This window comes from Neltuma alba, unplaced genomic scaffold (assembly GCF_004799145.2).
Source record: "Neltuma alba isolate B1F8T4 unplaced genomic scaffold, ASM479914v2 tig00011610_pilon, whole genome shotgun sequence".
Taxonomy (NCBI): domain Eukaryota; kingdom Viridiplantae; phylum Streptophyta; class Magnoliopsida; order Fabales; family Fabaceae; genus Neltuma; species Neltuma alba.
This window is the reverse complement of record NW_021636261.1, coordinates 202,354-218,798: the sequence shown is the minus strand read 5'-3', so window position 1 is coordinate 218,798 and position 16,445 is coordinate 202,354. Positions and strand designations below refer to the sequence as shown.

Here is a 16,445-nt window from a genome sequence, read left to right as displayed (position 1 = left end):
CGTTAGGACGAAGCAAGTGTTGAGGTTCTGGGCCTGGTTTACAAATTTTTATTTGCTCCGGAATCTTCATCATTTTTTAGAGAGAATTACAGTGAGATCCAAAAAAAATATATTACAAAATAAGTATTAAAAGTTGTCATTTTCTATTTTAGAACTTGTTACTCCCTCTGTTCTTTATTATAAGAGACAAATAACCAAATTACGTTAATAAAAAAAACAGTTAAAATTAGTTGAGGACAATTAATGTGTAAAAAGTATAATGTTTTTTTCAATAATACCCCCATTAATAAGGAGAGAGTATGAGAGAAACAATTAAATTATTAAAAGAAAGAGAAGTGGGAGGGAGAGAGAGTATGAGTTGAAGACAAAATAAATAAGAGTAAAATAGAAAATCAATACAAAAAATATAGAGACAACTTTTAAGTGTCTCTTATATATAGGAACATACCATAAGCATCAAATGTCTCTTATAATAAGGAACGGAGGGAGTATTATAGATTGCTCAGGTTGTTATTAGACCTCTTAGTAATTATTTCTCTTGCATGGGACTTGATTGTAATTCTCTTTTTTTTTTATTCCACATGATTTGGATTGCAAAAAAATAAAGGAAAAAAATTGAGAATTTTTGTTATTAAAAATTTTATTTGTAAGAAGAATTAAATTAGAATACCAATATTTAATGTGTGCTTGATAATTTTTTATGTATAAAAATTTATCAAATTTCTTATTAAATAAAATTTTTAATGGCAACTTTGTTCTAATTTTTCTATTAATGTCATAAGGGTGTGTTATATGAGAAAAATAAAGATAATTTTTAAATGATTAATTTTCTTATGAATTAATTGTTAGTTGACGTTGGCAAAAAAATTTTAGTTGACGCGGGAGGAGTATTACTTTTTTTTCCTGCCAACTGCATATTACGTTTTAAATTAATAATCAATAACCAAAATTTACCTAAAATGATTTTTTGGCCAACTGTTTTTTTTTCTTGCCACCTTTTTACCAACCACCTAAATGATTTGTCTCATTATCCCTTGTATTATTAGATGATTCCATGGTAGTTGAGCTTGCCATTACATTTTTCATTCATGTAAAAACTAAAAATTGCATATGAAAAAAAATGGTACTCCTCCTGTCCTTAATATAAGACCCAATTATTGAGTTGGTTTTTGTCTTAAATATAAGAGTTATTTTTCATATTTATTAGTTTTCTCTAAATTACCCTTATGGATACTTCTTAAACCATAATTAAGTAGAAAAGGAAGATGAGGTATTAAGAAAGAAAGATTATAGTATTTTAGAAAAAACGTATCAAATAAAAAAACGTATCAAATTTCTTATAATTAACTAACTTACCTAATTTTCTTAATCTAATCAAATTAGTTAAATGGGTCTTATATTAAGGACACGAGGAGTATACAGATACGGTTAAAACTGTCAAGATGAGAAAGTGCCCGTACGCTGCATAACCGCATTCGAAGGATGAGTTACTAACCCACGATGTCTTGGTTTAGCGGTAGTGTGCTTGCGTGAGTTTGTCAGTTTCCTTTTCCTAGTTTCTTCTACGAGAAAATCTCACTTTATCTTTGTTGCTTAATCCTCTCCCACCCAAGTTTTCCTCTGCTTTCTCTCGTTTTTTTTATTCTATCCAATCCTAAAATTCAGATTCAGAATATAAATAATAACATCGCTACTCTTGAATCACGCATACAGATCGATAAAGATATTCTCTTTTCACTTGTTACCTTGTCATTTCTTCATTGGGTCAATCCAGTCGGATCTCAATTCTCATCAGACGAGACACTAGTGTAGAGAGCTCAATTCCTGTGTCATTCATCGCCTCTCGTTGTTTGCTTATTGTGGAATTTACTACTTCTCTGTCTTTTCGGGTGAATTCTCTATGTCTCGGATTTTCTCTAGATGGAAGAACGTGAAAGAGATGGCGATGATTTCTTCTGCAGAGACTCAGTTCGCTGTTTCTGCAAGAAGTGGTCATAAATGGACGAGCTTCAATTTTCGACTCAATCAGGTTTGCCCAATCTCGACTCACTTAAACTATTTTCCCATCGCCACCCCTAGACGACGGGAATCCTTCATCAACGTTCAGGAGCGGTACAAGTGGGATCACGGTGGCTCCGGCGATACTCGCCATCGGAATTCCCAGGCCCGAAAGATTCGAGCCGATGCTAATTGCCCACGGTGCGCCAGGAACATGGATGTATTTTTCTCCAATCGCCATTTTCCCAGTTCTACTTCTGATTCCAATTTGATTCCTTCGGTTCCTCTTCATGAAGAAGGAGGTTATCAAACTATGAATCTCTGCCCCAATTGTAAAAACAGCTTATTTCTTCCGCCCTTTTGAAACTGCTCCTATCCAAGGGACATTTGTGGAGATTGGTCGGGTCTTAGATAATAAAGTTAATAATACTAGTAGTACGGGAATCCTTCATCAACGTTCAGGAGCGGTACAAGTGGGATCACGGTGGCTCCGGCGATACTCGCCATCGGAATTCCCAGGCCCGAAAGATTCGAGCCGATGCTAATTGCCCACGGTGCGCCAGGAACATGGATGTATTTTTCTCCAATCGCCATTTTCCCAGTTCTACTTCTGATTCCAATTTGATTCCTTCGGTTCCTCTTCATGAAGAAGGAGGTTATCAAACTATGAATCTCTGCCCCAATTGTAAAACAGCTTATTTCTTCCGCCCTTTTGAAACTGCTCCTATCCAAGGGACATTTGTGGAGATTGGTCGGGTCTTAGATAATAAAGTTAATAATACTAGTAGTAAATTGCAGAAGAGGATATCCAATGGCAAAGTCAAAGATGACAGAGAAACTAATAATAGCCATGGCAGTAGTAACGGTTTGGCAGAAGATTATGGCCATAGAAGTAACAGCAGTAATGGCTTAGAGCGACATTCTGGCATACCTTACGATCCTATAGTGATGGAGATGGTGGAGAACCGCCAGAAACTTGGTCTCCCCCACCTGGTTCTTCTAATGGGAATGGGATTGCTGTGCATACTCCTCCAGGTCCGCCTTTTGCACCTGGTGTTAATGTTGTTCGGGCTTCAGGACCACGGGAGGGTGGTTCAAGTGGTGGAGGTGGCGGTAATGGCGAAAAGACAACATGGGGAGGGTCCAATTTGGGTAAGGATTTACCCACACCAAAGGAGATCTGCAAGGGTCTCGATAAGTTTGTTATTGGCCAGGACAGAGCCAAAAAGGTATCCTATAATTCAAATTCACTATCAAATTTAGTCCAACTTCAAGTTGATGCTTATTAGTTCAGTATGTTAATGATTTTTGTATACCTTTTTATTTAGAAGATGCGATAATGGATCATTTTGGTCCTGTAGTGTTATATTCGATGTCCTTTTAAATGTTTTGAGTTACGAACTTTGAGAATGATCTTATGGATGATTTATGTTTATGTTGAAGGTGCTTTCTGTAGCTGTGTATAATCACTATAAAAGAATACACCATGCCTCGTTACAGAAAGGGTTAGTTAAATTATTGTCCCCTTTTTTGTATTAATTTGTGTTCCTTTGTATTATGTAGTTCTGTAATTGATGCAAATTAGTTCTCATCCCTTCTCTTCATTCTTATTTAATTTCATTGAGTTTGCAATTGTCCGTGTATCTTTATACAATTGTTTGAGGGATTTTTTTAAAAAAAATAAATTCTTATCCTCTATTCTTTTTAGATATGTATTTGTTATGAGCCTATGACTGAATTGGTGGATTTTAATACTAGGTCAGGGGCAGATTCAGCAGCAAATCCAAAAGCTCTAGATGATGATGATGATAATGTGGAGCTAGACAAGAGTAATGTTCTCCTGATGGGTCCAACAGGGTCAGGTAGGACTTGCAAAAAGAATTTGTGACTACTTTTATCTTCGTATGTAAGAGATAAGAACATGATGCATCCTCATGTGGGATTACAATGTAATGGCTATGCTAATTTAACGTAATCTTCATTAAACAGGGAAGACATTGCTGGCAAAAACTCTAGCTCGATTTGTGAACGTTCCATTTGTCATTGCTGATGCAACAACCTTAACACAGGCAAGTATTTTCATATTGATGAGATGATATTATAACTTGGTGGAATCAAATATAACCAAGATTGTTAATACTGATCGAACCATTTGCCATTTGAGTAATATATATTTGTTTGGTATGATTTACTAATACTTATCAAAATTCACTTCCAAATGAAAATCAGTGTATTTGATATTGATAATGATGATTACGTATTTGGTTTCATGGATGTCAAGGTTTGCAGTTTCTGGAAATTTTGTTGTTATTGACTCCTTATAAACTGAAAAATGAAAATGTTCTTAAATGCAGGCTGGTTATGTGGGAGAAGATGTCGAATCAATATTGTATAAACTACTCGTGGTATGTCAAATTGTTTTCCTGAATTACTTGTGCCTTTGTTGACTGTTTAATTTCTCTCTGCCTGCCCAGCTCAGACAATGATCTACACACTACACTTAGTTATTTACTTGTATTGATTAATTGAAAGTTAGAACAACGTTGATGTGATTGTTCTCATTCAATGCCTTTGTATATTTTACTTTGCTCTCTTATAATGGCAACAATGTGCCCTGGATATTAAGTAGTTAGCTTCTAAATGTCCATCCACTGCTCCAGATGCATACAGAATGCTAAGGACTTAGTATGTGCATAAAGATGCCTTCTCCATTAGCATGGCTGTCACTAAAGTTTCCTTGGGCTCAGTAAGAGAGAATTTGCCATAGGTCTTTCAATACGGATGAGGTCCTCAGTCCCCAAAATAATGGCTGTGGGCCAAGCATCCTCCTTTATGTTGTCCATTGTTTTGGTACCTGAGATGTGGTTCTTGGCTCATTCTCCCCATGTGCTAAGGTGAATAGTTGTTCAGCCTTAAATCCCCTAGAAGCGAGATGGTACTCAGATGCCTGATACATGATTACCCTTGGAATGATCAATTCTGGAGGATTGGGATAAAGGTAGCTTCATGAGGGAAATGACCTCTTCATGAGTAATGATTACTTCAGAGAAATACAACTAAGTGCATCTTTACTATTTATTCTACTTCTTGAAACCCAAACTTGTACCTCTTTATGGATATCTTCCCCATGTCGTATGGTCAGTGTTATTTCCCTAAAATCAGCAAAAGTGAAGATTCCCCCTTTTTTGGGGGATGGTGGAGGGGGTCTTAGCTGATCACATCCAAATCTGTAACTATTGAGGCTAGCATTAGGCAGGGTGATGCCTCGTACTTGGCTACTTGCTAGCACTAAGCTCTCTTGTTGCTCCCTTTTTGTATGGTATGATTTTTTTAGTTTCAATTTCTTTTTTTCTTTTGGAATTCTTGTCACATTGTTCTCTCATTACATTGTGTCTTAGATATTATGATATAGGATATCAGTGCAAAAGATACCATAAAGAAGAACATTGCTCATGTAATAGTAACTATGCTGCAAGTGGTGTAGTGCCAGATTCCCATAGTTTTTTGTGTGGTATGAGATACTCCAACCCCTCTTTTGTCTCCATCACTGATATTATTCTTTATATATGTGATGATTGACACATCCTGATTGATTTTCTGATATGTTGAATGACACCACCATCCTTGATACTGATCTAAGCATCTTGTATGCCACCGAGCCTCCGAGATATCCATCTAAGTCAAGATGATAATTTACCTAATTCCTTTTTAACATCGATGAAGATTGGAGTATTTCTGTTCTTTTATCTTTTTTTCTTTGGATAAAGGTTGAAGTATTTTCTTTGCATTTAATTTCTTTTATATTTTATATGTTTTTTTTTTAATTTTTTTCTGAAATTATCTTGAAAGATGTCAATTTATGGTGGTTCTACTTGCCAGCATATTTCTACATAAATTTAATATCTGTACCGGTCAATTTTGCAATGTAGGCAGCTGAGTTCAATGTTCAAGCCGCTCAGCAAGGGATAGTTTACATTGACGAAGTTGACAAGATAACTAAGAAGGTTTCATGCTTATTTGATTGGATAAAAGCACCGTTGTACATCCATTCTATATCTTTTAATTGTTATGGGTGTATTACAGGCTGAAAGCTTAAATATTAGTCGGGATGTTTCTGGCGAGGGTGTTCAGCAGGCACTACTGAAAATGTTGGAAGGAACAGTAAGTAAATTAATTCCAGACTGTAGTTGTTACTGATCGGGATATCTGCCTTTTAATTGAAATATGGTAAATTAACTTATTTCTTACATTTTCCTCACCTAGCAGCGCTTATAATCATGTACACAAGAATGTTGTTGCTTTTATATGCTGGGTCTGAAATGTCAATTATTTAGACTAGATAAGATTTGTGGTGGGTCCTGGTTTTTTTTTTTTTTTTTTAAAAAAATATTTTAGACTGAGATTCATGGCGGGTCTGTCTTTATTAGCCATCATACAATTGTATGTGATTTTAGTTTGCAGATACTTGCTCTGATAATCAATTAAGTAATATTGTTTTTATGAGGTGCTTATATTTGTTCTCATATCATTTCCATTTTCCTCCAAACAAAGATTATTTTTTCTGATAAATATTTTGAAAAGATATTCTATTTTGAAAAACAGAAGCCTAAACTTGGGGTGATATCTTATTGTCTAGATAGTGAATGTTCCGGAAAAAGGTGCAAGGAAGCATCCACGGGGTGATAACATACAGGTATGTGTTTTTGAAAGAGTATCCATTTTCTTCTCCCTTTTCATTTCACTGCTTGTTTATACATGGCTTTGATTGGAAGAACATTACTCATAAATAGCCCCTTGTTGGCTGCAGTTTTGAATCATGATGTTTATTGGAAATATGTAGATCTATAAAGTAATTAATCTTTCCTTTCGTATTGCAAAAAATAAGGAAACGCATAGAGGCACTTGCAGTCAATTAATTGGTTGATCAACACAAATGAACTTATGAATGCATTTGGGAGGGTGCAGGAAAATTTCTATTTCTGTCTTGAAAGTTCTATCCAGTGACGAGTAGTTATGTACGGATTTCTTTATTAGAGACTTGAAACAGAAGTCTTGGAATAGTAATCATGATTTTATGTTCTTTAACATGCCTGCAAAATCCATCCATCATAATGTTTTAGAGCATTAAGAAATCTCGTTAAAGTATATCATGCAGCAACTCATTTTTATGAGCATTATTTTTATATGCAGATTGACACAAAGGATATTCTTTTTATATGTGGCGGAGCATTCGTTGATCTTGAAAAAACAATATCAGAGAGGTAAGTGTTTTGCCTTTGCATTTCCAAGAATATTTGTTTCGATTGTGTCTTGATTTCTGTCAGAATATTTTTTGACATTATCTGTGAAATAAACCAGACGACAAGATTCTTCTATTGGTTTTGGAGCTCCAGTTCGAGCAAATATGAGAACCAATAAAGTAATAAATATTGAAATAACATCAGCATTACTTGAGTCGGTAAGGATTAAAATATCTTAACTTATTTTGGTTATCCTGATTTCATAAATAAATATTTGAAGCATGTAAGGCTCACATTTCATGCAGTGAGTTACTATGATGCTTTGCACTATTTTCTTTCCCTTCTTGTCCCAAGAAAATACAGAAGTAAAAGAATAGAATTTATGTAAATGATAACCTCCAAAGTTACCTAAAATCTGCATTAGCTATTTTCAGGTGGAGAGTTCTGATCTTATTGCATATGGTCTCATACCTGAGTTTATTGGACGGTTTCCGATCCTAGTTAGTTTATCCGCCTTAACAGAAGATCAACTTGTGCAGGTATTCCTTTGTTTTTGAAAGATATATTCATATGATCCAAGCTTTGTATATTTTCTCAAAAAAATTAGTCCCGGGATTAACTCTGCTTGTATGGTTGCCCTGACAATAACCTATATATGATGTCTTTACGGCCTTTTAGCTGGTTAAAGGCATTGACTTTCTGTGATCATCTCTCTTTTCAATATTAAGGATATTATATATAATAGAAGAGTTAAATTGTAAGACGGCCATTGCCTTTTGAATCCTGGAAAAGATCATCCACGTCTTCCCCATGATTTTTTTTTCCGGCACAATAAAATATAAGAAGAGAATAAAATAGCAAATGTTTGATACTTGGTTGATGGAGAGCAAAAGTGACAAGAATTTTTTTTTAATGAGAAGCAAGAAATTTAAATAAGAGAGAAGGGGTCAAAAAGTAATTAAGTTTAACTAATAGATACGGAATATTTAATTTTACATGAAAATGGGCAAGCCAAGACTTGAGGAAAGAGTTAAAGTTCTTCTAGATCATGTACATATATCTCATCATTATATTTATAGAAATGTCATTGGCTTTACAGGTCCTCACAGAGCCAAAGAATGCTCTTGGTAAGCAGTACAAGAAATTAATTGGAATGAATAATGTAAGTATCTCTTGACAGTCTGTGTATCTGCATGCCCTCTTCTGTGCTTCTCCTTCCTCCAATCTCAGCCATTCAAACATATGCTTATTTGCTTTTGATTTCCTCACGATTCACCCATTCATTTTTGAGTGAGGGTCAACAGTGAGCAGCAAGATGCTCGGCATAAATGAATTTCTCTACCTGTGTGATTCAGGTTAAGCTTCATTTCACGGAGAAGGCACTGAGATTGATTGCACAGAAAGCAATGGCCAAGAACACTGGCGCCAGGGGTTTAAGAGCTATACTGGAAAGCATCCTAACTGATGCCATGTTTGAGGTTTGGAAGTTTTTTTTTGTTTTTTTCCAAGTCCTGCTTAGCTCAAGCCTCTTAAAGAATATCAGCCTTTCTGGTTCTCTATTGACACATTTAATGCTTACATGGACCAGATTCCAGATGTTAAGACTGGAAGTGATCGGATTGATGCAGTAGTTATCAATGAAGAGTCAGTGGGATCAGTAGATGCTCCAGGATGTGGTGGCAAAATTCTTCGTGGTCGTGGTGCTTTGGAGGCTTACCTTGCAAAGATGAAGGACTCAGTGGTATGATTCTCTACCTAATTGTCATTTGCTGATTTATAACTCACTAGATCACAGGATTGCAAGATTTCATAATATTGATCAAGTCCATTTTTGTGCAGATCAACGGTGAGGTAGCGGAAACAGATGTACAAGATGGGGAAACGGAGAGAGCCATGAGCATGTGAAGATGATATATTTATGCTAGTGAAGAAGTATAAATAATTTATCTAGTCATTGTTGTTATCTTGTAAAGATCACAGACATAATTTGCTGTAATTATTCCTTGCATGACAGCATAGCTTCTTTCGAGTTTCTTGGATAGGAAGGAAATAGAAAGGTAAGAAAGATGTACCATTGCTAACTTAGCCAGCACTTCACACCACCAAAGAAAAAAAAAGCACAGTTAAGGAGGTCTAAGCAAATAATATTTTTCCCCTTTCCTTTTTTCACTATGTATGTAGCTGTCTGTTGATAAACGTCAACCAATATTTCACCGGCAACTTGGATGGGCAATTTATTTCTTTTTAAGGCTCTGTTAACAAAGGATAAATCGATTAGAAAGTTTAGGTGTGCTTAACCCTTTTCACGGAATTTATATCTTGGTTTCTCTCCACGGAATTTATATCGTTTCATGCTGGATACACTTTCTTTCTCAATGCCACAATGTCATCCAGTGGCTGTCAGCGCCACATTTAGACCTTTTTTTTTTTAAATGTTTCTATTCTAAGATGTCGAACATTTTAAGAAAATCAAAGGTAGAAAGAAAATAAGGTTAGTATAAATATGTTTTCAAAGATTAAAACAATAGGCTCAACCTTAAAATGATATCTAAAACGCGCAGATCTAATTTAAGCAGTCACGGGTTTACATTTTTATTTTTATTTTTAATTTTAAAACAGTTTTTTTTTTATCCAGGCAAAAAAAAACAGTTTTTTATTAAAAAAATAAAATATCAATTGAAAGATCCATGAGGAGTCCGGATTGCTCCTGTTTCATTTTTACTTCGACCAATCACACAGCAAATGATCATCCCAGAATCATTTCAACATACGTGACTTCCATTGGGATCATGTTAAAAGGTACATTCTTATATCAACCAGTAACTTCAGCCACAGAAAGCAATCATTTTATCAAGTACAGAATGATCCAGCCATTACCGTCAAAGGCTTTCTTAATATGGAAGCACTAATTAATTTTCCTTTTCCAAGTGGTAGTGTTTCTTCACAGCTTCAATCACTTCCCAAGTGATGTTCATTCCTTTAGGGAAGACGACCAAGTCGCCACCCCCAATTTCAAAAGAGCCATCATCTCCATGTCCATCAACTGTGACCTTCACTTTTCCCTTCAGCAGATACATGGTCTCTTTAGCTTTGAACGACCATGGGATTTTGGTCGGACCGCCTTCCCACCTATTGAGTGTGAAAAAAGGGGATGAAAATGAGAGAAAAGCCAACAGAAAATATCAAAATGCACATATAAATTCAAGTTTGTCGTAACTTGAATGATTAAGTTATGTCTTCTTTGTCTTCTTTTCTGCACTGATGAACATTTTACAGTTGCAATATCAAGAATCAGAATAAATCAATGTATCTGATTCTGGATACATCGCTGCGTTAGTGATTAACTCTTGTAACATGCCTAAGTATTCAATAAATATTCTTTCTTCACATCAGTAGAAGAAATCAATCAATTGATGGGGAAATTTAAGAAAACTGAGCACTCCTTAAATCTCAACCTCTGGTGAAAGATGATATAATGAAACAAAAAAATGTAAGCCAGCACCAAACAGGAAACAAAACTAAAACTACTCTAGCTGGGAAAAAAACTCGTAACATAAACCATTTTTACTCAATATTTTTGTAACCTTCAACGGTTGGGAAAAAAAATGAAACAAAGTAATGCTATCTCCTGTCCTAATTATAAGATATATTTAACTAATTTAAAGAGATTAAAAAAATTAGTTAAATTAGTTATTTGTAATAAATAGATATTGCCTATAGTTAATCAATTTATTGGCTACTATTATTAGAGGGACTACTATAAATATGAGAGACAAAGTGAGAGGAGGGGAGGGAAGTAGTAAGCAATTTGACTGAGCCTCTCCAGCCGTCCGTACGACGGGAGAGAATACTTAGGCCAGCAATCTAGACCAACCTCTCACCACTTCGATCAGTATCCAAGCCATGCCTGAATTGGCTAAAGCCTAAACTTAAACATAATCTTTCTCAATAAGCCCAACACACAAAAGAAAGCCCTATCAGTCGTGTCAAAACCCTTCATGCAGACGAAACGAAAACATTCGGCAGCAAAAGTAAAGTAACCAGAATCAGAACAAACTAACAAAAGCCGAATAAGCCAAAAAAGGAGTGGGAAAGAAGGGTGAAAGAAGCATACGTGGACCAAGTTGAGACTCTAAGCTCAATGAGTTTAGATTGAGGAGGATTCTTCTCAATCTTCACTCCCAAAATCTCAGTAGTTACCGAAGCAGTTTCCTCCTTTGGAATGAGGGTGACGAAGAGGAAAGAATAAAGCAACGGAATTAAGGGTAGTAACAGTGAAAGACGCAGCAAAAGGGAATGATTTGCATAAAGGCGTCTCATTGCCTTCCACATTTCAGCTTCACTTTGGTGATTCTTTTGTTCTGCGCCTCTCTACGACTGAGCCCGGACGCTGATGAGTTGACCACAGTCCCGAAGCAATAATGACTCTTGGCATCCTTTTCTTTCTTTTCTTTTTTCTTTGCCACAAACTTTTTGCATACTGTATTATTATTACTTATTACTCTGGTTTTTAATATAAAGCTTATATAATTAGTTTTATTAGACTAAATGAAGTAAGTTAGTTAATTATAATAAATATGAAATGTTTTTTGTAAAATACTTTAATTATTTTTTTAATATCTTTTTTTTCTTATTTATTTGATTATGATTGAAGGAGTATCTATAAGGATAATTTTAAAAAAAATTAATAAATATAATAAACAAGTATTACATTTAAGATTAAAATTAAATTAATAATTAGGTGTAATATTAAAAACCAGAGAAGTATTAAATAAATTACTTGTTTACTAAGCCATTAGAATAAGCGTTTCAAAATTTTGTATTGCCCCCAAAAAATCATTCTACATTCCGGCGTGCGAAATATAGACAAAAGTGGGAGCATATTACATGTTTCACCTATGAAGGCTTTTAGTTGTTATTAGTTACGGTTTTTCAAATTACACAAAATTTTAAAAATAAATTATATAGTTCATAATTTGTAACTACGCATATTCCTTAGTTATTAAAAGAAAACTTAATCAGAAAAACAAAACCCAAAGAATACATCCACATTTCAGACATACTAACAACTAGCTCTTGAAGTGGCATACATAACACAACATGAACACAATCATGCAATCAGTTTTGCTTCATCAGCTTCAGGAATTACAATGTCAAGTCTCATCATGGGTTTGTACCCATCAGGAATCTTTGCCCCAGCTTGCATGCACACTTCAACCACAGCCGGGGCCTTGCCGTAGAATCTTTTCAGAGAACCACTCAAGGGGGGTCCTGAAGGATCTCTCACATGCCATACATAGTTTGGAGGAAAAACTTCCTCCACTGTTGCATCTTGCCAACCATGTTTCCCATCCCTCCATTGATGTTTGAATGCTCCACAAAGCTTGGCATTGTGACCCCATGGCCCCACATGAACCTCTGAACAATATCCACATGCCTTAACTGAGTATTTCTTCATCAAAGTCCTTACTCCCTTTCTGACAGTTTCATATGCCTCGATTGTTTCCTGGGCGATTCTAGGTATGTCTGACGATTGTGGGGGTGGAAATCGGTCACAGGCTTGGTAAGTATCGAAGTCAATAAGTGCAGAGGGATCTGCTGAGCGCCATGGCTTAGGTTCTTCAACATACCCACCTCTGTCAATAACTCTTTTCCCTAGCATTCTTATAGGGTTAGTCCTTCGACGTGAAGGGTACTCCAGTATGTCCACACCAGCTTGAATGCATAGCTCCACAACTGCTGGAATCCGGTCATAATCAAACCGCGTCTCGTGCTTGATGCGCCGGCCAAAAGGATCATAGAGATGATAAGACTCAACAGGGATTAGTATATCATTGATGGAACCCTTCACCCATGCGTGGAAACTATGACGCTGCGCACTGGTAGGACCAAGGCAATCCTGGATGTGGTGAACTGAGCGGCCCACATGAACTTCAGAACATTCACTGCATGAAACATTGGCTTAAATCATAAACTTTTACATTGAAATTATAGTTATTTGACTGAACTATCATCATTAAAAATAAGAAAAGAAAAGGCAAGCACTAGGACGCCAGACAGAAGTGTGGAAATGTACACAGTCTACCTACAGCCATGCACAGGAATAACGTGCAAGAGCTGCCCAAGACCCTTAATTAGCAGTTTCCAAGCATCAAATACTTCATAGGCAACAGGAATTAGGTCTGGCACAAGCAATCCATTCTTTGGAGGATCAAGGGGCTTCTCTATTCCCATTTCTGCAAGTTTTTTGTCTTCCCTTGCAGCTTGTTTGATCTCCTTAATGGGAATAGGGTATGGTTTTTTTTCTTTTTCTTGGGCAACACCGGCGGGAAATCAACATTTTGGGGTATCCTTCTTCTTTCCACAGCTTTATCACCTCTGGCCTTCTGACTGGCACATAGAAAACTTCCAGGTTGTGTCAATTCAACCTTGTAAATTTTTTCACATCCTAACTGCAATAGAGATGAATACCAAGTTTAAGTTCCGTGGTGGGGGACAATAACAGTTTCAGTTTCAACAAAGCTGTTGGAAAGATAGACTGAGGGATGATGATAAATATGAAGACTTGAATAACTTTCGATGAGATGAGAGGAAGGCTAAGAATTTTTCCAGCAAATCATTGGTTTATTAATATCAGGAGTAATGTCATTATATTACTTTTCAGAATAAATAAGATTGCAGTCAGAGAAGATAAAAAATATTCTATCAACTTCTAGTTCTTCTTTTCTTCCTTCATGTAGAAATGGCATTTTGATTGTAACACAAGCTAATGAAGGGCTCACCAGGAGAATGTCTTGAAAACTTACACTAGGTAACACTAAGGAATTCAAAAATAAGGATGAATGGGTAAAAAAAATATAGTTGCAATGCACCACTAAAAATTTCAACTTTCTGTACCCCCAAAGAATTCCAACATTTTAAGATGAATTCCTTTCTTAATCAGATGTATTTTATCACCCTTCCTAAGTTGCCTCAAATTTAACGCTAGAAAGGGTGCGGGTCTTGTTTTAAAGGTTCCATGAATCTAAAAAACGCTTCTTTTTTTTTTTTAATCAATAAAAAGCATCACTTTTATGAATCATAAATTTAGCACTATTAATCTGTATCACATCAGATTAATAATGAAATAGAAAATGTAGTACTGAGATGAGATTACAGCAACTCAATTAAGCACCCTGAAGATGGCAACTTTTAGAACCTTTATCAGTCGCACAATAGAAAGTGAGCCAAAATCCTTAACCAGGGAGGCTGACTAATGTCATTAGCAGTAGTAACTTTAACAGAAGTAACTCATTTAAGAAAATTTTAAATGAAAAGGCACAAAAACCTTCAATCCAAGAGTATATGACTCAGAAGCTGAAAGTTGCGGCCTCAAAAACTCCATGCCTGGGCAATCATCTGCACATTGAATGTCTCATCACAAGAAGTAACACGGTAGGTAAAGAAGGCACAAGCTTTTGGCATTTCTATCCTGAAGTAGGGGACATAACAATTATAATAGTTTGGGCAGAGTCACCAGAGGAGAGAGACTCTAACTTAAAGAGCACAGGGCAACAATTACGTTCTGATGTATAGTTCAATACTGGCTTTGGGTCAGTTTAAGAAAAGGAATATATACTTCCACGTTTCTTTTCTCATTGTTCTACCAATGTTTGAGGTGTGAGGGGAATGGTGAATGAATCACTTGCCAAAGAAGCATGTGCTAGTCAAGAATGATGGGAATTCAACTAAAAAGCTGATAACCACGCCAGCAAGGGAAAACATCACAAAGTTGCTATGGTATAGTATACTGTACGAAAGAATCTGACCACGGATTAACTAGTTCAACAAAATTATTGCTTCGTTCTCTATAGTCTGTAGAAGACCCAAAAGAAAAATTACTATTGTTGAGCATGAAATAATAATGCAGGACAAATCTTATATAGCCTTTATATTGAGAAAGCTTACAAAACAATCTTTACAAAATTAAGATTCTCAGCAAGATAAAGCCCTTTAAGATTTCATCCCAAACATCTACCCTTCTACTGAAATGGTACATTATAATTAACTTGAAGTGTTGCAAGACTATAGACAAATCTCACAGTATTGGCAACAATGAATAAGAGCATAGTAGCACGTTCAGTTTTTCTGCACATTAAATTATATTGGTCTGCTGGGCACTGAAACTCAAGTTGTTTCTTAGCCACATCAACTAAAACCTCTAACAATATGAAAGGAAAAACTAACTCACTCTTATAAGATAAATTCCATAATGAAGAAGAAACTACCGGCGGTCTCTGGATCATCTATAATCGTATCCTGTTAAGTGAATCTTCAGTAGGCAAAAAATGTCAATTACAAAGAAAACAACCTGAATTCTCAAATACGAATATAATTATAAGCACCAACTGCAAAAGCCATGCATGGTATGATGGAAAAACACAGAATCGAGGAACAGAAGGAACCAGCCAACCAGTTTTCATTTGGTCACCATTTGTAAGTAAAAAGTAAAAAATAAATAGCATAAAGAGGTCATACAAAAAATGGGGAAAACCTTTTTAAGGTATTAAGACACAAGTACTTGAATAGTCATGTGCACGCGTGTGTGACCAATCCCATCCCCTTTTCCCCTGTATCTTTGCTTCAGCCTTGAAAAAACATAGTGATGATTCATTTTTTCATGGATTAGACTTATACCCGAGCATTTGGTGTGCATTATGCGAACTGCTTGCAACAAAACTCATATATATTCTCAACCAAGAATAGCACCAAGCGAATGCACTGCTTCATGCACAACCTAAGAATTTACCAGGAACCCCCTACAATTCCTTTATATAGCACGGATAATCTTCACTCGGCATAGTAATTCATCAAAAGCCCCGGTTTTTACGAACAATTAAAATACAATATTTAAAACAAGTAGGGGAGGAGAGAGAACAGAACTTGTGCTACAAGAGTAGACTAAGTCCAGTGAGGAAGAAGTGTAAGGTGAGATTATGTTGGCAATATTGCGAATGCAGAAACTGCAATGAAACCCTTCGATAATTGCAGCTGGTTGCTCCTGGCTAAACCCCTTCTTCTTCAATCACCGCCCAGAAACAAACAGCAACTTCTTGAACATTGGCGGCCAAATCGTCTGCACGTCGGGGTAGAAGAGCACACCCGCCTGCGGCTCTTAAGTTCTAATCTCAGCCGTTGGCTCTTAAACGCCTGAGATAATGCCACGTA

The 16,445-nt window shown here is 35.9% G+C and overlaps 3 protein-coding genes across 3 annotated transcripts; 1 reads left to right on the top strand and 2 right to left on the bottom strand.

The window, feature by feature from the left end:
- Positions 1–1,574: 1,574 nt before the first annotated feature.
- On the top strand, positions 1,575–9,471 carry LOC114715732 (CLP protease regulatory subunit CLPX3, mitochondrial-like). Its single transcript, XM_028900607.1, is given in 17 exon segments — positions 1,575–2,107; positions 2,461–2,899; positions 2,902–3,227; positions 3,442–3,503; positions 3,757–3,860; positions 3,988–4,067; positions 4,353–4,403; positions 5,928–6,002; positions 6,082–6,159; positions 6,635–6,691; positions 7,189–7,259; positions 7,357–7,456; positions 7,673–7,777; positions 8,338–8,400; positions 8,594–8,716; positions 8,827–8,979; positions 9,078–9,471. Coding segments are annotated over 17 exon segments (2,160 nt in total). The 5' UTR covers positions 1,575–1,900; the 3' UTR covers positions 9,144–9,471.
- Positions 9,472–9,995: 524 nt separating this feature from the next.
- LOC114715737 (uncharacterized) lies at positions 9,996–11,629 on the bottom strand. Its single transcript, XM_028900614.1, has 2 exons — positions 11,353–11,629; positions 9,996–10,367 (listed from the first exon to the last, which is right to left on the bottom strand). The coding sequence occupies exons 1-2, from the start codon at positions 11,568–11,570 to the stop codon at positions 10,148–10,150; spliced, it is 438 nt and encodes a 145-aa protein (XP_028756447.1). The 5' UTR covers positions 11,571–11,629; the 3' UTR covers positions 9,996–10,147.
- Positions 11,630–12,210: 581 nt separating this feature from the next.
- Positions 12,211–16,408, bottom strand: LOC114715734 (APO protein 1, chloroplastic-like). Its single transcript, XM_028900611.1, is given in 5 exon segments — positions 12,211–13,183; positions 13,324–13,541; positions 13,544–13,690; positions 14,566–14,636; positions 15,469–16,408. Coding segments are annotated over 5 exon segments (1,326 nt in total). The 5' UTR covers positions 15,524–16,408; the 3' UTR covers positions 12,211–12,348.
- Positions 16,409–16,445: the final 37 nt, after the last annotated feature.